At 33.6% G+C, this 25,334-nt stretch overlaps 1 protein-coding gene across 3 annotated transcripts in view; it reads right to left on the bottom strand.

The window, feature by feature from the left end:
* LOC120633030 (transcription factor HNF-4 homolog) overlaps window positions 1–25,334 on the bottom strand; it is a 63,896-nt gene that overhangs the window by 18,262 nt on the left and 20,300 nt on the right. The window contains exon 1 of one of the 3 annotated variants that reach the window (XM_039903066.1): window positions 19,830–19,971. The exons of 1 other annotated variant lie outside the window; for it this stretch is intronic. In XM_039903066.1, the coding sequence (XP_039759000.1) occupies window positions 19,830–19,848 (19 nt within the window). In that variant the 5' untranslated portion in view covers window positions 19,849–19,971. Of the gene's footprint in view, window positions 1–18,964; window positions 18,996–19,829; window positions 19,972–25,334 lie in introns of those variants that run through there. One more of the 3 variants, XM_039903067.1, reaches the window with a different exon arrangement.

Here is a 25,334-nt window from a genome sequence, read left to right as displayed (position 1 = left end):
CGGATGTGGAGTCGAATGCATGTTGGTAGTCACAGCTGATGCGACATTTTCGTTCGTACAGAGAATGTTATGTTATGTTACCAACCGGATGAGTAATTGATTGTCGCGGACACGCTTTGTTCCTTTGTCATCTTTTGTGCGTCGTAAATGACAGTTTTTAATCTTTCTCTTTTTTGGTCGCTGTGATAATTTATTTTTAAATTTATTAATAGTATTATTGTATTTGTGTAGTCTGGTTTATGTATTAGTATGTAGTTATTCGCATGTATGTTTTAAACCGAACACCTTTTCTTTTTAGTTTTCCTAAGCAAATTAAACCAAATAGGGAGAGGCCTTTAGTCCAGAAGTGTACTGTTACAACTTATAGATGCCAGATTATGTCCTCGCATTCATTTCACATGGGCAATAGATTTTCGTGGGAAATGCGTGAATTTACTGACGCCTTAAAATTGCGGGTTCTATAGTGACAAGTATAATACAATGGAATAAACTAAGATCGCGGTCCAGTTATGATCTATTACCCAATTAACAGCTAACTGTATACCTACTTATAAAAAAATCTGTACCAGAACGATTCCTGTACATAAAGTTATTTAAAAATAAATTTAATCGTTGGAAGCTGGAAGCATCGATGTTTATTTAATTTATGTCTGTTTGTCTTTCTATTTTTCTGTGAATCTGTGTGTTTGCGCATCACGCAGAAACTACAAAATTGCCTCAATGGTCAAGTGTGTTCTGTCACTGTCCGTGATTGAGAGGTCCTGGGATCGAAGTCTGCAGGTTTGTAACCAGCCACAGCCGAAGCCTCCCGGAAGACCGGACAAACAATATAATTAAATAACCAGTTGTAGCCTAGTTAGCTATCGAGAACAACTTTTTCCACGCCTCTAATCGCAGAGCAAACGTTTAAAATGTAATCCCACATGACAAACTCATGCACTCTATCAAATATTTACACTTAATTAAAACGTTTATACATACAATTTTATCTCGGCAAGGTAATGCGTAAAGCCATGTATTAATGATTGGGTTTCGCTCCGCTCGAATGGGAAGACTTGTTGTGTAGAAACCGTTTAGGGGTATGACTACCATACTTCCTACAGGTTAGCCTGCTACCATGTTAGACTACATCATCGCTTACCACCAGGTGAGTTTGCACTCAGTAACATGTAGTGGAATAAAAAATAAAAAAAACTTTTAGGCAAAGGGCGATGTGTGTTTGTTACATGCCGTTGTGGGTCTGCGGCTATCACTTATATCAAAGCAAAAACTCATTATTATGTGTGAATGGTTTAATTTTATTTCTATTATTTTTTATTTCATCTTATATATATATATATATATTTACTGTGTGCGTGTGTATGTCACTGAACTCCTACTAAACGGCTGGACCGATTTGAATGAATTTTTTGAGATGCATTTGGGTGGCACCCTGGATGGTTTAGATTCACAAATCAGCCCGACAGATGGCGCTGGGGTCCGCTAGTAATTTATAAAAAACATCCATTGTTGTGATGTCACCATCATTATCTTATTGACCCATTACCGGCCCACTAAAGGCACGGGTCAATTCTTTGGGTTCTACAATGAGAAGGGGTTAAACCCGTAGAACGGATGCACCACGCTAGCCCAATGCCGATTAGTTGACTCCACATACCTTTAAGAACATAAGTATAGAGAACTCTCAGGCATGCGGGTTTCCTCACGACGTTTTCCTTGACCAAGCAAGTGATATTTCAATTGCTTAGAACGCACATGACTTAGAAAAGTGCGATAAATTTAATTGTTGTGATATACACGCATATACACGCATATATCAGTCGAAGATGGTAGAGTATGGCAAGATTATTCAGAAATTGTAAATTCATAAATTGCCTCTGTCAGATAATGAACCCTGGAATTCCCACTTATAAAAACCACTGCGCCGGGGAGGTCGACAAAGAAAGTGATTGACAAAAATTTTGTCGTTTATCAAAATCAGCCTTATCGGGCGACTCTAGAATGGAACATGAATTGTTTAATTTATTAACCTTTCTCTACACCGCTTTGGTTGGGTAAAAATAATCGTAACGACCATAACGACATAAACAACACAAATGATAAACAATGACTAATACGTTCAGTGGAAATGTTAGCTTTCTGAATACTTTTAAAGTAGGTAAGTATTTTATGTATTATTATTTTTTTTTATCTGAATTTGTTTCGTTATTTCCAATTAGCCAATAGACCCAGAATTGTATTGTTTTATGATTAAAGCGGGTCTATGCTCTCCAACCGTCTCTGTCATGAGAGTCGAGGCCTGTGCCTAACTAAGGGACGTTTATTGGCCGCGGATGATAGTAGAAGTAATACCTCCCTAAAACAAGAATCAAGAAGGTAGAAATTAAAAAATAAATAAGTAAATAAATATACTTTGACAATACACCCATCGCCGTCTAAGTAAACGTAGCATGTGTTATGAGTACTAAGGTGACGGATAAATATTTTTAATTGATAATGAATAATACACAGATAAACACCCATACACTGAAAAAAATAATGTTCATCACACAAACATTTTCCAGTTGCGGGAATCGTACCCCCGGCTTTAGACTCGGAAAGCAGGGTCGCTGCCCACTGCGCAAATCGGCCGTCTAAATAATTAAAAGGTTGATGGCCCCTGATATAAGTTTTTGCAAATGCTAACTGAAATATGTAATACGACGTACTTCAATGCAATAGTGATGGGACTATGTTGTAATTATATTCTATTTTATTATCTCTAGTACAGATTTCTAGCATATCCTCGGTTCACAAGGTATTTTTTTTTGAATTTAGGAAATTCGTAAGGCGGTTTTCTCTAGAAGGTATTTTAATAATTAAGTAACAATATTTTTGTATAAAGTTGTAATAATGCTTATGTTATAAATACGATATTGTGTGTTTGTTGGTTTTTTCTATGTTCGGCTCAACAAACTTACAGCAGTAACTTTTACTGCACCATAAAATAAGGTAATCAAAATGTTTAACATTACATTAATATCGCATTACTACATAAGGTACATCCCGGAAAAACAAAGGAATCAACAGCAAACGCGGACAAATTCGCTAGCTACTTTCAAATAGAGCTAAATATGTAGAATTCGATTTATTTTACATTATTAACTCAAGGTTCTTAAAACAACCCAACCTAACCTACGGTTGCAAAAAACCGTTCCAAACGTATGCTACGTTTCCAACCTATTTGCAAATTTAAAAAAAAAGTATTTATTTAAAGATACATTAACTTATAAAAAGCGGTAACTCAACGGTTCTATTTAGACGAATTTTGATTGAGATACCTACTTATCGAATTAAATCACGCAAACGTAAAAAAATCCAATAAAGTCGCAGTAGAAATCGGTTAATAAATAGGTCAAGACACCGATTTTGAGCAGTCTACTTAAATCGAGCGTACTGCGTGGAAGGGGCACAGACACCCGTCTGAACTCCGATATCAATATATCCCGACCCCGACCTGACCTAAGATACGACTGTTTACTTGCCACGTATCTGCGCTGTAAATCATGCACAGATTACGTAATATTATGTATGCAGTGAACATAACATTATGTATCCATCCAACAGGCCCACTACACGGGTTTCCTCTCAGAGTGAAAAGGGTTTAGGCCGTAGGACACCAGCAATTGCGAATTGGTAGACTGCGCCCGCCTTTATTATTATTATTATTAAATTCTTTATTGCACACACAAAAACAAAATACAAAGAGAAACACATTAAAAAATAAACTAGTTCAGGTGTACAAAGGCAACCTTTGGCGAAAGTAGTTCTTATAAGGAACGGTTGGGTTTCCTTGCGATGTTTTATTTCACTATTGAAGCAAGTGATATTTGAATGCTTGAATTATAAACGCACAAAACTCCGAAAAGTAAGAGGATCGAACTCGTTCGCCCACAAATATTATTGACAATATTCTGCATATTGTCTAAAATAGTAACTGCGTGCAGAGGCGTACCTACTGAAGAACTGAAGTGTGGATAAGAAAATATTGTAAAGTACGTTGTGCCCGCGACTTCGTCAGCGTTGACTTCAGAATTGGATCCAAAAAGAAATGAAAAATGTGAAAGTTATAAAAAATTTAATAAAATCTACACCCGTGTTATCGCTTGCGCTGTAATAGAGAAAAATATCTGCAGCTTTGCGTTTCAGATGTTACGAATTTAATATGGTAGAGTCGCAAAATTTATATTCAACACTTTCACATTTATAATATTAGTAGGATAATATTGACTGACGTGCGGATAGCCAATGTCCCCTATGCTGAAGTCATAGCTTATCAAAGTAAAATCTGATAACCTAATGTCCTAATAATTTATGTGAGAACAATCGCCAAACCACACCATACCATACACAGGGTACGGCTCAAATTGAAAACCACTATTTTTTAATTTGATTAATTATGATTAAAATTTATTGGTTATTGCAGCTATTTAATATGGACGACAAGTAAATAACGGTATACTATTAAGGGACATAAAAAAACATGGCCCTTTTAAAGTGTTACATAAAAATACGGAACTAAAAGGTGACATAACCAAGTAGGGAGCATGTTTTAAATTATTGCGAGGTCACTATGGTTTGGTTATAAAAATAGACATTCCTTGAGCTGTTACGATTATTTATAGATTCTTATGCCTGCTGCTTTTGCTAATACCTTGTTATACTTTTCGACCACAAAACCTGTGGGGCGATTTTATAACTCAAATTATACTTGAGCTATTATTATTAACTTCTACCATAAACATAATAAATAAATAAATAAATAAATAAATATACTACGACAATACACACATCGCCACCTAGCCCCAAAGTAAGCGTAGCTTGTGTTATGGGTACTAAGATGACTGATGAATATTTTTATGAATTATATATACATAAATACTTAGAAAATACATATAAACACCCAGACACTGAAAAACACTTAATGCTCATCACACAAACATTTTCCAGTTGTGGGAATCGAACCCACGGCCTTGGACTCAGAAATCAGGGTCGCTGCCCACTGCGCCAGTCGGCCGTCTATGCTACTAAAATCGTTCTTCTTCATTCTTTCGACAGACACAAGTATTTATTAATAGACTGAGGATTTACCTTCTTTTAAACCTCGAAACGGCTGAAGTGAGTTCACCAAAACGTTAACAAGCACGTGGAGAACTGTCCAGAAGAAGAAGACTGACCCTATTTAGACCTTATTTATTTACCTAAGAAGAGGACTTTTCAGAAAATAAGAAAGATCGAAGCCGAATTATTAAAGCACGGGGTCAGCATAAATTATGCGGATTAATAACCGCACAGCTTTAAAATATTAAAATTATGATTATTAATTATTAATTAAAAACAGCTATATTTTATTATGAAGGATTCATAAAGGCTTTATATTTTCTTATTTTTACAGTTGTTAAAAATTATCATCATCATCGACCAAGAGACGCTACCACTGTTGGATATAAATTTTTTATATTGATTAACAAATTCCACGGTTTCCTGCCGCGTAACTATGGGTATAGTAGCGAGTAGCGGCTCCTTCCGATTCGTTTGATGTCGTCCACCAATTCCCACGCTGCAGTTCCTTTGCAATATGTTGACAGTTCAGTGTGTAAGACTAAACTATCACCGGTACGCCTCCTTTCTTTTTTTGAGACCGATATCAAGAAGAAGAAGAAGAAACACTTTAATGCACGTAAACACACAGGAAAAGAACATTAAGGAGTAAACAATGTAGACATTTTTTTTTTTTTTTTTTTTTTTTTTTTAAATAAATAAATATACTACGACAATACACACATCGCCATCTAGCCCCAAAGTAAGCGTAGCTTGTGTTATGGGTACTGAGATAGCTGATAATGATTTTTTTATGAATATAATACACATAAATACATATAATATACAGATAAACACCCAGACACTGAAAAACATTCATGTTCATCACACAAACACTCTCCAGTTGTGGGAATCGAACCCACGGCCTTGGACTCAGAAAGCAGGGTCGCTGCCCACTGCGCCACTCGGCCGTCAACATGCAAAGACGGCCTTATTGCTGTAAGCTATCTCTTACAGGCAACCTTTGTAGAAAGGACTTACAGCAAGAGAACGTGAAAGTGCCAAGAGTGTTTTAATATGGGTATACATACGAGTAAATACCAAAATTTATATATGTCAAGCCCTGGCACACACCTCTATCTTTTCGGAGTTATGTATGTTTAAAGAATTCCAATTAAACATCCCCCGATTCAACGATGAACGAAAACTTTGTGAGGAAACCTGCATGCTTGAGAGTTCTCCGTAATGCTCTCAAATGCGTGTATACCATCCGCGTTCCAGCAAGGTTTAATACAGCGGCGCGGGAGAGGAGACCCGTGTCTTTTAGTGGGTACGGTAATAGGTTTGTGATGATGATGATGATTATGTTGATGATGCAGATATCCAATATATTCGACGGCCGATTGGCGCTGTTTGCAGAGACCCGGCTTTCTGAGTCCAAGGCCGTGGGTGCGATTCCCACAACTGGAAAATGTTTGTGTGATGAGCATGAATGTTTTTCAGTATCTGGGTATAAGTTATTATAAGTATTTATTATTATTATTACTCTTTATTTGTGCACCGCACTAAGAATTATACAAGAAATAAAAAGAAACATAAAAATAGAAGTAGAATACAAAAGGCAGTGTCTGGGTGTTTATATGTATAGTATAAGTATTTGTGTATTATATTCATAAAAATATTCAACAGCTATCTTAGTACCCATAACACAAGCTACGCTTATTTTGGGGCTAGATGGCGATGTGTGTATTGTCGTAGTATAATAATTATTATTATTATTTATTATCCAATAGGAAGTGGTGGTTCTACTATGGATCTCATTTTCGTGGCCAACATTCGGTTTGTTAAAAACATAATTCTTAAGTAAAATAGACATAAACACCGGCGGATGACGTCAAACGATATGAGTGTATTGATATTCAGTGACGTATGATTAACCTTAACCTTGACATCAACGAGCAGGTAGATACAATTTGAGGGACATCTAGTATTGTAACTTACGTTACTATCGAATAAAACGACTGTTTGCTACTGGTTTTAAAAATCTACAATAATCTCTACTCAACCTTTGCAAATAAAAGATCACTTTTTTAAGTTTCCTAACTATCGATAAAGCTTTTCAGGAGAGAGGGCGTTCAATTATAAACTAATTAATCTTAAAAAATTTAAAAATATAACATCCTCAAAATAATATACACATTATTTTGAGGATGTTATATCTTTAAATTGGCGCAGTGGTGAGCCTTGTGATATTTAGGAGGACCCGGGTTCAATCCTAGGAGGAGGGAATTTGGAAATTTATTATTTTGACCATTTTCTCTGCTAGGGTCTGATATGAGGCTCCCATCGTGCCTAGTTTACCCTTCCAAAAAAATCCGTTAAGTGAATAAACGTTTCGTCACGATGCCACTTAGAAATACTTAGAATCCGATTAGGGCTGTGGATTTAATATTCCTGAAAATTCAGAAATAATTAATTTCCAAATTGCCCCGGCCGGAGATCGACCACGAGTCCTCTCAATTACAAACCACTGCACCAAAACATCTTCGAAGATTCTGATCTCTGAATACGGTTACATCAGGTAGTAACCGTAATCAGAGACCCTATATTTTGACATTAAATGTAAAGTTAGTACTTTACCTCATTAGCTTAGTTCCCCTTTTACGTTCCTTGTATATTTAATTTTTCTGCTTAACTCTTTCTAATTGAAAATTTTGTTATGAAAATAGTCTCTAAATCAAATAAAAGTAGATTTTAATAAGTATACTTCATAAGGATGTAAACAATGTTATCTCAATATAATTTTGTTGTAGCGGCGATAAAACATCATGGGCTTATTGGGAAAATAGTGTTTTACTTTATCATTTCTAGTGGCAAATAAAATGTATGAACGCAATGTACTTTTATTTTTTTCTATTTAAAACTGAGTATCACAGACTGGTTCTGCCTCTGCAGAAGCAGCTCTATCTACGTATTTTATTCGATTTTTTTCTATGTAATATACTTAGATACGGGCGGATAAGGAATATGGACTGGTGGCACTTCTTGGAAAATCTTATGTTCAGAATTCGATGTCCACAGGTTGAAATGATGATGATGATTTAGAATATAGAACTGATTTTCCAGTTTGAGTTACGGAGACGTACCATCCACCTACCGTGTGCAATCATCACCATCATTAATTCAACCACTTTACGTCCACTGCTGGACATAGGTCTTTTGTAGGGAGTTCCACAATCCACGGTCCTGGGCCGCTTGCTTCCAGTGGCTCCCAGCGACTCGCCTGATGTCATCTGTCCACCTCGTTGGGTGCCGACCTACGCTGCGTTTACCGGTGCAGGGTCGGCATTCCAGAACCTTAAGACCCCAACGTCCATCGGTTTTACGAGCTATGTGCCCTGCCCATTGCCACTTTAGCTTTACGACTTGCAGAGTTATGTCGGTAACTCTAGTTCTTCTACGGATTTCCTCATTTTTCATTTGATCACGTGCAATGTCACCATTGAATTCCTAAAAACTGGGAGGCTTGTTGGAGTACCACAGTACCCATTCATTGTAATGAAAAACTTTGGTTTCTTGAGTTCAAAACTTTAAAATAAATCACTGTACATAAATATCAATAGAAATACGAAGTGACAACCAAAACAAGCTGTGTTAACATTTAAGGTCGAACGGGGTTGTCAATTTTTAGGTTACATTCTTTTAGAACAAGCGTTTATATATCTACGTAGCTACTTGTGGTTTCTTTCTGGCCAACTTACGTCGCACGTAGATAATATCGAGCGTGCCTACATATCGAGCTATTAGGCACACATATGTATGCTACATTTTATTTAAATAAGTAGTTAAAATAAAATTATGTGTATTTAAGTAATATAACACGATCACGGTGACTTGCGAAATGATTGATATTCGTAGAATTTTTGCTCTTTTGCAAACTTGCAATATGGCAGCAGCGACTCGTAAGTTGTTCTCCTCAATAAATTATCGAGATATGATAGTACAAAGTCCATATCTCCAAGCTCAGTTCAGATCGCCCTATGTAATATAGGACCAATGTTCAATAATTATTCAGTGACGTTAGTGGCAATCGGGATTTCTTAAAGGAATTGGAATCTACACGAACGTACCTACCTAACTTAAGTCTTCTTTTTAAAATTGATCTCAAAAATTGCGGAATGCAGCCGAAGTGCGTTACATTAATTTTTTGGTAGGCAACGGTTTGCCTATCGAAATTCGTGACGGGAGTGGCTGTTACTGTTGACAGGTGTAAAAGTAGGTCTATCCTTTTCACAAAGTTCCCTGTAAAAGAGCGCTACATTGGTGCCAATTCCGATCTACAATTATTGCTGTTTAATCTGTTCTACATAAATCTTAAAACTACACTAAATTAAGAAGTCTAGGAAATTGTATTATCCTCTACACAATGTTTACTATTAAACATTGTGAAAAGAACAGTCCTACTTTTAGAGCTGTCAATTTACTTTAGTTTAAAGGTTTAGAGATTTATGTACAACATATTTGATTACTGATAAACCGTACCGTTTTAATTTTTCCAGTATATTTTGACGTTCAGTTTTGAGACGCATATGGCCGCAACTTCAGTGTGGTTTTGGTCATTCTCCTTTCATTCATTGATATTTATTGAATGTCAGTGCTATTGCAAACTAGTGCGTAGTGTCGTATCCGCCAGTTGTTGTCCTCAATTATTTTATTATCGACACACCACGGTCCAAAGTACGTTTGTTAAGCAAGCTTCACACTGCCACACACGTATTGGAGTCCACAGTTCAAATGTTGTCATCTCTCTAATGGATCATTATTTTATCTACTTAGTTGTAGCACCAATTTGGCTTAGTTTTATTTCGCGGATTTCTGTGATATTTTGGTGATGTGGAGAAACGAAAGGTACCATTAAAATTACGTTAATTTTGGGTATGATTTTGTTTTTATTTTCAATAATTTAGTAGGTGTAATTGTGATTTTTTTGTTAATTTGGTCTAATTGGTAAAAGTTGTTATTGTAAATAACAGATGCAAGGTTTGCACCGACAAGTCTTAATACTTGAAAAGAAGAAATAACAAAGGAAGATATTTTTTTGTTAACGTATATTAATTATTGGCAGTCGCTAATTAGTGGAAGCAATATTAAGCGTTTTCATACTCTGTAGTTACTTATGCTGACGAGTATAAACCTACTTTTTTAATTAAAACATGATAGGTAGGTGACTTAGCTTTTAAATTTTTCGTTGGAAATTTTATTCTAATTTCAAATAATTATTAGGACGATAAAGTGCTGTGTTTTTATTTCTAGTGATGGGCTACGGTTGGTCTAAGTATTATAATCGATTAAGTTACATTACTCAAAAAAAAAAAGAAATGTTCTTAGATATTTTATTTTATTAAAATTGTCTCAGGGTCTAGGGTAAATAGGCGGGATCGTTAATATAAAGTCAAGTAATAGTGCAAAGTACTAAGCTATTGATTTGAACTTTGCCCTCCAAGTTATGAATAATACACCGATAGGAATATTTCTGATTATTATACGTTATTAACGAGTACAGGGAACTTTATATCGTGCCTACAAGGAAATTACATCTTTGGAAATTACCTACTGGCTATATTCAGTGATTTCATCAGAAAATTATTAATATTACCAACTATTTCATACTAATATTATAAATTCGAAAGTGTGTCTGTTCCGTTCGATGAATCTAGATGAAATTAGACTTGCATCCTGGATATGGACATAGGATATAGTTCCGGAATGGCACCAGGATTCAGTTCCCGGGAGATTTAAAAAATGCTTTTGCTATTATATACCTATGCACGGTGGTACGACCTTGGCAGATTTTTGTATAGAGCTTCTGGTTATATTCTTCTTATTTCGGAAAAATGAACGATTTCCACGCAATTTTCCAAAAACCGTCACAAACGCGGGCAAAGTTACTGGTAACGGCTATAATACCTTATAAATAGCATTTATGAGCCCCGAAACTAACCGAAAATAAAATGAATACAGATTCTCTTGAATTAAAATTTATTATTATAATTACATGATATTGTTATCATAACAATAAACAAATGAGAAGGGATTACTGAAGCTGAATTATTTATCTGCTTAACTGAATAAGGTCGGTCACACCTTGAGTAGTAAACATGATTATATTGCCAGCCAATAAACGTTATAACGTTTGTGATAAAGTCGTTTTTGAGATAGACTCCCAGTACGAAATACTTCTAAAACTGGCTACTTTGACAGCCCCAAATCAATTATCAAGGTAGATTAAAAATAAGTACACACCAAGCTAATTTAACCGTGTTACAAAAGTTTTGTTCTCTTTTTAAAATAATCTATTTTCAATTACTGTTTATTTACTCATTTTTTTTTTATTTAATTAAATTTCTGTATTGCGTCATAGATTTATATAACATTTAAGACTTAAGATTCAGTATGTGGCTGGATTCAAAAGTTATACCTATGACTAAACCGATGAAAGGACGAACAGACTGACAGCGGCCAAAGCCATTTTTATTTCATTTTCTCCCTCTGTGACATCAAATAACCTGATCCATCCAAATTCTACATACTGCAACCTCAGTTTCTAACCGAGGTTTAGCGTCAATAGCGTCTTCTCATTTGGCAACTGTCACACATAATTATGGAGAACTCTTAGGCCTGCAGGTTTCTTCACGTTTTAATTGCTTAAAACGCACATCTATATATATACTCGTAAAAGAGAAAGTGTGTGGGTATGTTCCGTATAGGCTCCGAAAAAGCTGGACCGATTGAATGAAACAATGAATGAATCTCCAGATTGACCTGGCGAGTAATCCTGTAAAGTTTGGTGACAATCGGAGCACTCCTATTTTTGAACTGTCAAATACAGCTTTTATTTACTATGATGATATTCTATTGTTGGGTGTACATGGGTGTAGATAATGATCTTCACCCGCTAGAGAAGAGAATAGAAGAGAATAAATACAGAGAGAAATAAATGATTTAATATATTATGAGACTTAAATTAAAAATTTAATGATGTAGGTATATTAGTCTAGTCGACAAGTTGAAAATGGTACAAAATAGAGATACTGCTCTTAAAATTACGTGCGATAGCTCATTGGATCCGGAATGACGTCTAGAAAAATGTGCTAAAAGCGTGTATTAGCACATAAAAAATTGCAAAAGTTATAAACAATTAAAGATGAAAAAAAAATGGCATTTCGTTTTTTGCCAATATTTCATAAACTATTAATATTTAAGAAATTTCAAAAAAAGATTCTGAAAGAGTAGGAAATTTCCAATAAAAAACTCCTAACTCCCGGAACTCTATCTCCATTATTTATAATTTTAATTTAACGCTGAAGATAGGTCCGCGCGCGACATTTTTAGGTTGCGCGCGCGGCGTCAAAAGCGAGTACGGCACATTAATTAATTTATTTAAGGTATTGAATATTTTTTTTTTAATTTGAAAAAATTATGGTGTGTTCTGAACACTGTAAATAATTCATTCCCGTTGGAAATTTTACTTAAAGTTAATTTTTCAACAAGTTAAACAATTGTTAACTAACGAAATTTTCTCGAACTACCGTCTTAATTGTAAGTGAAAAAAAATGTTTAAATAATGGTCGTAAAAAATTTTCGCTTCGTAGAGCCTTTCTTACATACATACTTAACAAGATCGTGCCATAAAAGTTAAAAAAATATTTATACTTTGTTTATAACAATTTTTTTACTTGAACAAAAACTTAAAAATCCAAGTAATGTTGTTAAAAAAATTTTTTTTTTTCTAAATCATCATATTATCGTTTTTTTATTAATACAAGATATTAATTGATTTGCAAAAAAAATTTTTCCCGCCATTTGTTGATAAATTTTTTATAAACAAATTGATTAAATCAATATTATTAAAAAAAATTTTTTCACAACTTTATTACATTATAAATATTATGAGTTTTAAAAAAAAAATTTTTCCTTAATAACAATTTTTAATTGTTTATAATCGTTTTTTTTATATTTGTATTGTTTAAATAATTAGTTAAGAAATTATTTTTTTTCTAAAAATCATAATTGACAGTCCTCTATAAAGTAACAAAAAAAATAATTTTTTTTATTAACAATTCTATTGTTTATTAACTTACCAATTTGTTATAAACAAATTTAAAAATTTTTTTTTATTTTTTTTCTAAAACTTCTAAAATTTACAAAAACAACCATAACAAAGTATAAAAAAAAAAAATTTTCCATTTTTTATTGTACTTTTAAAAAACACGTGTTACAAAAGTTGCAGCGGCTGCTTCGTTTGTCTATTAAAAAACTGAAATAACTTTTAAACTATTAGAGATACAAAAATAAACATTCTAGTCGATTTTATAAACAGTTAAACGATCTTTTAAATAAATTATTCAAAAAAATTTTAGTTATTACTAATTTATTGTTACGCGCATTTGTTTATAAAAACTTATATTTTTTTCGATGTTTTTCGAACTTTCGTGACTCCTAACTTTTTAAATAATGCAGATACCTACCTTCAAGACTATTTTGTGAAGTAATAAAATATATAAACGTTGTAGTTATTTATTTATAAATCATGTCATGTCAAATAAAGCCTCTACAGGGTCTTCTAATTCATCCGAAGTATCAACTCGTAGTTTTTCAAGTACTTTCGATTATAAAAAATTATGTTTAATTTGCCAAAAAGATTATTATCAAAGTATACGTAAAAAATGTATTATAAGTTCCGACGAAGTAAAAGAAAAGTTATTAGAAGTTGCAAAACTGCGTAATGACTTACTGGGAAGTCAAGTCACAGATTTAATTTTACGTGTACAGTCATTAACAGAAGCAAAAGCGCGTTATCATCGTACGTGTCTCAATGATTTTAAAAAAATTCCAACTAATGCAAGTGATCAAGAAGATTCACCACTTGAAAGTTCATTGAAATTTATTTTTCATTTCATTGAAAACAATTTAGAATGCCAATTCACACTATCGGAATTGATAAAAAATATGGAATACAAGCCAAAACCATCAACTTTGATCAGTAATTTACGAAAACATGTCGGCAATGATATCACGATTACTGGGGTGGGCCTGAAGAGTATTGTAACATATTGTGGAACTGGTGATTTACCTCTCGATGATTTGTGGTATATGCACCATGAGCAGCGTAAAGATGATGAACACATTCGTATAATTCGAACTGCGGCTGAACTAATACGAAAGCAGATTAAAGGTACACAGTTCAATGTCAAAACATTTCCATCGTCGACTAGCTTCCTTGAGACTGCTCAGGGAGATATACCAACATATTTAGATACGTTTCTAGAAGAGCTGATGATGTACGATGCACATAAGAATAAAACAAAATTGAATCAAAAGAAAAAATCAACGAATGCTACAGAAGATGCTGAATTGCAAGAGAGTGATGATGACGATACAACCGACGAAGATGAGAATGCAAATTTTATTATTTTTGTAATTCATGCAAATAAAATTCTGTTATTAATCAAAATCAAATTTTTTTTTTACAATACAATTATATCCTAACATTGCTTGTATAAATTTTTGCTTGTGATAAACGAATGGATAGTAATCGACATTAATTTTTTATGAAATGAAAAAAAATTTAGAGAAAAATGCCAATAATTAATTAAAAAATGACATGATTTATAAATAAATAACTACAACGTTTATATATTTTATTACTTAACAAAATAGTCTTGAAGGTCTGTAACCGTATCTGCATTATTTAAAAAGTTAGGAGTCACGAAAGTTCGAAAAACATCGAAAAAAATATAAGTTTTTATAAACAAATGCGCGTAACAATAAATTAGTAATAACTAAAATTTTTTTTAATAATTTATTTAAAAGATCGTTTAACTGTTTATAAAATCGACTAGAATGTTTATTTTTGTATCTTTAATAGTTTAAAAGTTATTTCAGTTTTTTAATAGACAAACGAAGCAGCCGCTGCAACTTTTGTAACACGTGTTTTTTAAAAGTACAATAAAAAATTGAAAAAAAATTTTTTTTATACTTTGTTATATATGGTTGTTTTTGTTAATTTTAGAAGTTTAGAAAAAAAATAAAAAAAAGTTGTAAATTTGTTTATAACAAATTGGTAAGCTAATAAACAATAGAATTGTTAATAAAAAAAATTTTTTTTTTTGTTACTTTATAGAGGACTGTCAATTATGATTTTTAGAAAATAAATAATTTCTTAACTAATTATTTAAACAATACAAATATAAAAAAAACGATTATAAACAATTAAAAATTGTTATTAAGGAAAAATTTTTTTTTTAAAACTCATAATATTTATAATGTAATAAAGTAATGAAAAATTTTTTTTTAAAAATATTGATTTAATCAATTTATTTATAAAAAATTTATCAACAAATGGCGGGAAAAATTTTTTTTGCAAATCAATTAATATCTTGTATTAATAAAAAAAACGATAATATGATGATTTAGAAAAAAAAAAATTTTTTTAACAAATTTACTTGGATTTTTAAGTTTTTGTTCAAGTAAAAAAATTGTTATAAACAAAGTATAAATATTTTTTTAACTTTTATGGCACGATCTTGTTAAGTATGTATGTAAGAAAGGCTCTACGAAGCGAAAATTTTTTACGACCATTATTTAAACATTTTTTTTCACTTACAATTAAGACGGTAGTTCGAGAAAATTTCGTTAGTTAACAATTGTTTAACTTGTTGAAAAATTAACTTTAAGTAAAATTTCCAACGGGAATGAATTATTTACAGTGTTCAGAACACACCATAATTTTTTCAAATTAAAAAAAAATATTCAATACCTTAAATAAATTAATTAATGTGCCGTACTCGCTTTTGACGCCGCGCGCGCAACCTAAAAATGTCGCGCGCGGACCTATCTTCAGCGTTAAATTAAAATTATAAATAATGGAGATAGAGTTCCGGGAGTTAGGAGTTTTTTATTGGAAATTTCCTCCTCTTTCAGAATCTTTTTTTGAAATTTCTTAAATATTAATAGTTTATGAAATATTGGCAAAAAACGAAATGCCATTTTTTTTTCATCTTTAATTGTTTATAACTTTTGCAATTTTTTATGTGCTAATACACGCTTTTAGCACATTTTTCTAGACGTCATTCCGGATCCAATGAGCTATCGCACGTAATTTTAAGAGCAGTATCTCTATTTTGTACCATTTTCAACTTGTCGACTAGACTATATTGTTTAAATAAAATAAAGCAAAATCTAGCCCGGCGAAGCGGGCTGGGTACGCTAGTAACTTATTAAAGTCTGAAATTCGGTGTAAACTCACAGACAGAAGGATGAAAAGACAGCAATCTCTATATATGGAAAGATGCCATCAAATAATCCAATCAACCCATATGGCAACTCTTACGCATTTGTTACACAATCTTTACTTTACTAATATTATAAATGCGAAAGTGTGTTTGTTACAGCCTTCACGCTCTAAGAAGCCTTTTCTATCCCAGAAAAACAAACCGTTCCCGTGGGATTCGTAAAAACCCGTTATATACGTGGACGTCTTAAGAAAGCGGTCGCTAAAGAAAATAGTTAAGACTGAAATTCTATATTCCTTCTACAATATTTTTTATCCATTGTTTATTATTGTAATTATATTTATTTATGGTATATCACCGTATGACATTAAGATAAAAGTCTTTTAAAGCATAATATTATTGTTTGGAATGCGATCCTTGTACAGCGTCTTATGATTTATGATAAACATTTTGTTTTTTTTTATATTCAGTGTAACATTCTGGGCAATACCAATTATATGAATAATAATAAATTAAATGTTTTTCTATGATGGCAAGTTTTAAAATAAAAATCTTTTTAACCAAGGGTTCTCTATGCTATAAATCGGCAATAAATAATATATATATAAATCCCGCGACTTATTATCGTTCTTTTCATGTTTTAATTTTGTGTTTTCCCAGAATAAAACGTGTCCAGCATTCTAGCACTATTTAAAATTACGACTAGATCTGTTTAGTTGGAAAGCCGTACAAACAAGTAACACAGGCTATGTTTTAAATCCCGCGTGAACCCGGGTGTTTCTTCAGAATAATAAGTTTATCAAATTACATTGTAGTGCAGTGGTTGACAAGACCACGGGAAACAAACCAACAAAAAGACATTTCACATTCAAATTTTTACATTTTGCTTGGAAACCTGCAAAAATTTGAAACTTTAAATTTTTTGGGGGTTGAAATGTAATTTTTATGTTGAGAAAAATTGAAATTCAAATATACTTTATCGATGTAGGCCTATCACAGGCACTTATTAATCGTTCATACATATATGTTTAAATTATTGTGAGGTCATAACCACGATTGTCAACTTGAACCTACAGCTACAAGGGTTCCAAACATGCCTGTCTAATACTAAGGCGCGTTTACTTTCTAGACATCTGGATAGGTTATTTATTTTCGCAGTTACTAATAATAACATTGCTATGCATTCATTAATGTATTGTGATCAATTGCTGGGTCTAGTTTCTCCCACTTACAATTGATACTAATTATTGTGTCCTTAACTATTTCTGAACCGTTGAAGGCTTGTATTAATACAATGTAGTTTGTATGAAGTAAGCAGGTAGGGTAAGGTTCACATTATCATCATATCGACCGACTACAGGGAACGGGTCTCCTCTCACAATGGGAAGGGGTTTAAGGCTGTTGTCCACCACGCTGGCCCAGCGCGGATTGGTGAGAACATGCCTTTGAGAACATTATGAGAAACTCTCAGGTATGCAGGATTCCTCACAATGTTTACCTTCACCATTTCTTTCAAACTCACATAATTTAGAACATTTAGAGATGTGTGCTAGGATTCAAACTTGGCTCCCAGAAAGTTAGTTTGAAGTACTACCCACTGGGCTATGACTGCTTTTAAGGTTTACTTGTTGAATTGTAATCCCGGCATGGAGGTCTTTTACAGACACCTATAAAGCGTTTATACATATTTAATTGCACTATTACTGAGACTGAGACTGTGCCTAGCAGTGGGACCTCTTTGGGGCGGGGCAAACCGTTGGTAGAAGCCTGTAGTCCAACAGTGGATTCTAATAGGTCATTGATGACAATGATAACCGTTTAAGCCTATTATTTTGAATGCCACTTTTCTACATAGGGCCTCAGTTTTATTTAAGTTCATATTTATGTCCATTAGTTATAACTAATATAAATATATATATAAATACTACATTATATATAATGTAGTATTTATATATATATTTATATTTTTGGCTGGTTACCATGAAATTAATCATTATCTCTATAGAATATGTCAAACTCAGAAATTGTTTAGATTAGAAAAACTTCTTTGAAAGCTGGAATGTCCCACTCAAAGGCAGCACACTGACAGACTGCCCACCAGTATGGGCAGTTTAATATAGACTAACAAGTGAGAGGTCACACTTTCAGCACCTTGAGACCCCAATGTTTATCAGTTTTCTGAGCAAAGTGTAGCCCACCGTGTAGCCAAATAAACTTTAACTCATACAATTACCTAAATTTTACTATGTCAGTGACTCTTATACTTCTACTGATCTCTTAATTTCCAATACACGATGATACCTATTTGATTTGGAAATATAGAATTTCTAAATTTACATCTTTTTCTCATTGCCCACTCACATGGCTCAAAGAGCATGTTATGCCAGGGGTCCCAATTACAATCAGCATAATAAACTTGAAAAAAAAGGAAAAACCTTGCATTATGGTGGTTCTATTCTCTACAACACTTTTTTAACATCACTTACAAGGTTAGCCCTTGACTGCTATCCTACCTGATTGTTAGTGACAATGCAGTTTAAGATGGTAATGGATTAACCTGTAAAGCATATAACAGTTATATTTACTCACACCCCTTATCAGTTTCATTATGCAACATCATACAGGTACGCTAAAATGCTTGAACCATGTCTTTGGACGGCCGATTGGCGCAGTTTGCAGCAACCCTGCTTTCTGAGTCAAAGGGCAGTAGGTTTGATTCTCACAACTGGAAAATGTTTGTGTGATGAGCATGAATGTTTTTCAGTCTATTATAAGTATTTGTGTATATTATTCATAAAAATATTCATCAGTCCTCTTACTTTGGGGTTAGATTGCGATGTGTGCGTTGTTGTAGTATATAAATTATATACCTACATTATTTATTGTTAGTGTAAATAACCCAGCTATGGCTTATGTCTCCCAGCAGACAAACCTACTAAGAGACAGGGAGCCTGCACCCAACAGTTGAACTATAATAGGCTGAAGATGGTGAAATCTCAGCCACCCTTGAGAAGTATAATTATTTATAAAAAGATATTATGTCATGTCATGTGTTTGTAGAAACCAGTTTTGCTTTATTTATTAACTACAACTTATGTATAAAATGCATTTACATAGGAACACAGATAAATAAACATTCAGTAAGTACTAAGTGGAGGTCAAACCAGTTCTCGTGGCATGCTAGTTTATAGTTCCGCGATTGTATACGAGGATTTCCAATTGCGTTCATGTATAGATGGCGTACTATTCAACTTTTCTTACACATTCTGTACTCTAGCTAGCGAATGCACGTAATCAGCATCATAAACTCTTGCTTAAGATATATATTTAGGTTGCACAAGCAGATAGAAACATTCCATAACAATAAATGCGAACGGAAAGGAAAATAAGATTCCACTAATTGAACAGTTAATAGATTTGTTTACAATGTAGACGTATAAAAATGTTTGTACTCACCGTCGTCGCATAGCCCCATGTTCCATGAGATGTGTAAATGTGCGCGTTTCAACTCACTGCGATTACAAAACTTAATATTTACTAATAAAAGGTTTAATTATTTAGCACACGAGTTCCAAATTTGTACGTAAAATAAAGAACACTTGAGAATGACAAATGACAATTGAGATTACTGACAATGACAATTGACAATTCACATTGACCATTTGACATTGACAGCATTAATGTCAGATGCAACTGCCAAATCGAAAACCGGAAAGAGTGAATGATATTTTCATAGACTACGTAGAGTTGAATTATTATGCCATGAGGACACAAACACTTGAAATTTTTTATTTATTTGTGATTATAATGATGTGTGAATGAATTCACATTGGGGAGTATTTTAGTGTATTTAGAAACGTAAAAAAATGAGTAATAAAATTTATAACAATAAAATGAGTGGATCATATATATTTCATTTCAATTCATCGTTCACGAGAAATATAAACAGCAATTTAATGACGACATCTATCGTTACAATGCAGCGTTGTTAATTATCTTTGTACACAATAGCTAGATGGCACTGTATGTTGTTAATAAATAATTTCAATACTCTATCACACATAAAAAGTTAGGTAGGTCTATAGTAAATATATATATTATGTAAATATATATTAGTAAATATATATATATTATATATATTATGAAAAATTATATCATAATAACAAAAAAATTGTTTTGTTTTTTTGAGCATAAACTGAGTTAAGTTATAAACAATTACGGAACTATACGTTTTTACAACTGTACATACAGAGTGGACAGAACTATGTAGGTAGGCTTTAAACAAATGTTTACGATTTCCAGATGCTATTTTGAGTCCAGACACCCAAACGCTAGTGGACAAAATAACAGCGTGTTTGTTTCATTTTTAGACTCGAATATGTGTGTCAAGTTCGATGTGTAGGTACAAACCTACGCCGCAAAAAATAATCGTTGTCTTCTCCATCGATAGACATCCACGCTGGACAATCGCTGGACAGAGGGTCTTCTGTATTTCCATACACTATAGTCTTTCTGCGACCACATGACCAGATTCGATTTAAGAACGTTGCAAACTAAAACGCGACCTAAAATGTTAAGTGTACGTAAATTTTTCCAGTTGCAGCAGTGTTATAAACATAGACATAACGAATAAAGTACATATAATACATATAATTAAAAAAAAACAAAGTAAATGCACTAGTGAGATAAACACACCTTTCCATAGACAAGGAAGGGACCTCTTTTTTAAAAAACTCTATAAAAAAATATTAATTTAGTAGTGTACCCGGCAGCTGTCTTATAAGCATCGGATTATTCCTCCACCACCTACCGGACTAAATTGTGTTTTTAAACCATCTAAGAACCCATTGAATCGATGAGAGAATTTAAAAGGATGCAATTACAAAACCCTGTCCTTCAGTACATCAATACGTATTATCTCACGTTGGAGGAGCGAAAAATCGAAATAAACAAGTAGGCACACATTTAGAAGGTTGCTAGGTACACATTAAACAACACGCATTTCAGTTGTAACAGTTACGTGGACTGATTAATTGTTATTAATAGATCATATTGCATCTATGGAAGTACTTACGAGTACATATTGTGCATTATGTATAAAGGTACAGTATTCTTAAGGTTGCTATATTATATTTGTGTCAACTGCTGTGCGTACACACTTATAGGTAGGTTCCTGAAGTTTATATCCTTTGTAGAGATGGAAAAACGATCAAACTTCTAATGAAAAACGTGACGTAAACGTGAAAAGAAATGAGAAGGGAAATAATCCGATGGAAAACGAAAAACCAATTACTCTATTGTCAGTTATAATGTCCATGAAAACTGCACATAATAAGTCGGTCTAAAGTTTAATGCAAGAAAATATTGAAATAGACAATTAACTTGCATTCTTGGCTCGGTACACAATTCTCTAATAAAAACTGAATTTACTTGTCTAAAAATAGGGCTATTTCATTTCAGTAGTTTCGAATTGCAAAGAATAAAACTATTTCCAAACCTACTGGAACGATCAAAATGGATAAATGCAATTTTCATATTTTTTAACAAGATAGCTCTTTACTGCTATTTCACTCGTTGATATTACACTCTAAAGCTAATCGGTTTCTACGCTACATGGTATCGGAATGCTAACTAAATCGTTTGGTCGCACGTTTTAGTCGGTAGGGCGGATAGACAACCCCGTCTGATCAATAGACCCAGATTTAGGGACATCGGATCGTGTCGGACAGGATCTTGCCGTTTAAAATCAATTTACACGATCCGGGAGTACAGCAGCTTGCCGTAGCCCATAGCGAGGCATATGAGGTCGGGGGAATATTTTCTCCCGTGTGCCTCCCTCGTACAGCCCTCGAATGTAGAGCTAGCTCTACATGCGCTGTACACCGCATCTGTGCGTTCTTAAGAGATCCCGAAGCCTCCCAAATATGTGCCGAGGATGGCCACCGAAAGGTTTTTAATGGGTAAACTATCACATAACCCAATCTTCCTCGAGGTCGGGTATCTTTGAAGATTTCCCCCCCGTAAACAAAAAAAAGTGCGGATAGCAACGGTCTAAGTCTCTTCAAATTATAAATTCCTAATTTGCCTTCGCCGGGATTGAACCCGGGACTTTCTATTTAGGAGACCCTAGCGCTTATCGCTGCGCCAGGGAGATCGACATCTTATTTATATATACTTTTAAACAGCATATAGTATGTTTGAATTCTGTGCATTCTTAGTCCCATATTGACGTCGACCGCGACTCCACGAAATACCTCTGCATAACCACGATATGTCAAATGCAGGGCATATAGTATAAGGCTTTAAAATAAACACTGTTGTAACCAGTGGCGTGCATAGAGGATATGCACAGGGTATGCATATGATATAAAATGATGAAAATCCCCAGTACGAGTTATAAATACTTAAGGGTAGGCTTTTTATAACTCTTACAATGCTACCCTCTATGCACGTCACTGGTTGTAACCGCAAAGTCAATAATGGTCGCACCGTTGTCGTGTCAATTATTAGGCTCTAACACTAACTCCTATTACTCAGTGTCAGTGTCAGTAGGCACCAAGTACATAACTCTCAATAAACGAATATAACAACAAAAAAATCTTGCCTTGGTTACTTACCTAGTTGCGATGTATGTGTGACATCAATCTCAGATTGATGCGGATAGATGTCCAACGCTTCGCAACATTTGGATTCCCATATGACTATAAATTACAATTTACAGTCTAGATATTTTAGACACTTGGGCGTATAAGCTTTACGTAATAATATAATATTAACTAGCTCTATGTACATAACAGTAGGTATGGCTCCCATCCAGTCGGAGCGTCTTTTTGGCATAGGGTTCAACCTATCAATTATCGCTAGCTAAAATGTCAAAACTGCATTGTTACAATGTAGATTTAAAATATACAACAAATTGCCAGCGTAACTAGCCAACAGAAACATAAATCTTGTAGATTTTAAAGATAAGATAAAAAAATTACTTATTGGGAAATGTTATTATACCATCCAAGAATATTTAACAGACACAATATTATAGGTTTGACATTTACAGTGATTATAATTTGACATGAATAATAATATTTGTACTTTTGATATCACTCTTAAATTTTATTCTTATTTTAATAATATCGATTGATTTAAGATAGTATTATTATTGTATAATTATTGTACGATCATGTATATTTTTTGCATGCCATCTAAGGCGGATTGTTTGTCCCTATGTTTTGTGTACCTACCAACAATGTAATACCAATCTGCAAATAAACAATTTGATTTGATTGATTTGATTTTAGAGCAGATGTAATATGTGTAATTAAAGAGTACCTACCTAAATCAGACTAGGTATCTAATTATAAGATATGATTTGTCATATGTAAAAACAGCTTTTTCCGTTTAATTATCATTATCATCCGCAACCTATCAATGTCCTAATTCTGTACAAGTTTTCGTCTCTCATAGGTGAGAGGTTATTAGAGCGTTGACCCACCTCGCTGCCAATGGGCGTACCCAGAGAGGGAGGGGGATGGGAGCTTGGCTAGGCTTCGGTTACGGGTTGGCAGGCTTTAACTATTATTACCACATGTACCACGGTAGGTATTAAACATTATGTTGTCCTATTAATTTAGATTTGAGTTTGTTTTAAAAGTATCAAAAAAAACTTTTTTATTCGTATTTAATTTTAAGAACTATATTTATTTTTATAATTAAGAGAAATTTTCTTAGTATTCTTACAAACACTCCCATATTGACAAGATTCGCAGCTCACCTAACTATTCGGAGTTATGTGCGTATCAACCAATTCAATATTAAATACTTGCTTTATGTAACGGTGAAGGAAGAACATGCATAGTAAGGAAACCTGCATACCTAAGAGTTTTCCATAAAGTGGCTGCATGTCTATTATGTCAAATATGTGTCAAATATTGACTGAAGAAAGTAGCCAGTGTTACCTATGAAATAACTTCGTCCTGTTGGAAGGCGATATCAACGAAAAATTATTGACCTGTAAATAAACAACAAGCGACCGCGTGATAACTAACACTTCCGCATGATGTGGATAAAACTTTATTAAATTACGTCACATTTGGCAATTCAGTTTATCACCGTTGGCACTGCACTTGTTCTCAGTCACTCAATGACAGAAATGACACTGTTTTGTGATCAAATAATGACGTGCGCTGACGTTGTCCATTCATACCTTCTGTAAAGGTCAGGTTTGATTCGATATTCAAATTATTTCTGGGTAGTCTGTGTATTTTGATCACTGGTACAAACTGTGCAACCTGTTGCATCTAACTAAAACAGCCTCATTTGGCATCCTTATTCTTGGCACATTTATTTCCTTAACAGGTCAGCCCGCTACCATAATTGACGGCATCAACAGTTATTGCAGTCAAGGGCTAACTTGCAGGGGTATGAGAAAAAAAGACCTAACGATTGCATCCAGCCCGCATCTGCGTGGCTTCATAATTTGTCTCCTATTTACATTAACAGTAGTAAGTTTAAATAGTAGTTGGCACCGTACCTACATTCGATAACTGAAATATCGGTACTATCTCTTGAGATCAAAATGTGACGTGTGCTGACTCGGTCCATTCATACCTTCGTTGCAAAGGTCAGGTTTCATTAGATATTCGAATGGTCAAAGTAAAAAATATCTTTATTTAAGTAGGCCCATAGATGATGAATGATGCGTACATTACATGAAAAATGTGTACACGGTACTCGGTAGTGAGATGATGGCGATAACCATATAACTAAAGCTACGAGGGTTCCAAATGCGTCTTGATCTAAGAAGAGGCCCACAACAAAATTAGCCGGGTTTTTTTATCACCATCTCACATTGTCATTTAAAATTATTAGAACAGCAACCTGGTTAGAGTAATAATTTACACCTAATCTTTATTATCAATTCCGCAGTCCTTTGTCTATACTTATAATAAAACTGTAACTGGAAGA

Source organism: Pararge aegeria, chromosome 21, assembly GCF_905163445.1.
Source record: "Pararge aegeria chromosome 21, ilParAegt1.1, whole genome shotgun sequence".
In the NCBI taxonomy this organism is placed as follows: domain Eukaryota; kingdom Metazoa; phylum Arthropoda; class Insecta; order Lepidoptera; family Nymphalidae; genus Pararge; species Pararge aegeria.
This window is presented reverse-complemented; position numbering and strand designations above follow the sequence as displayed.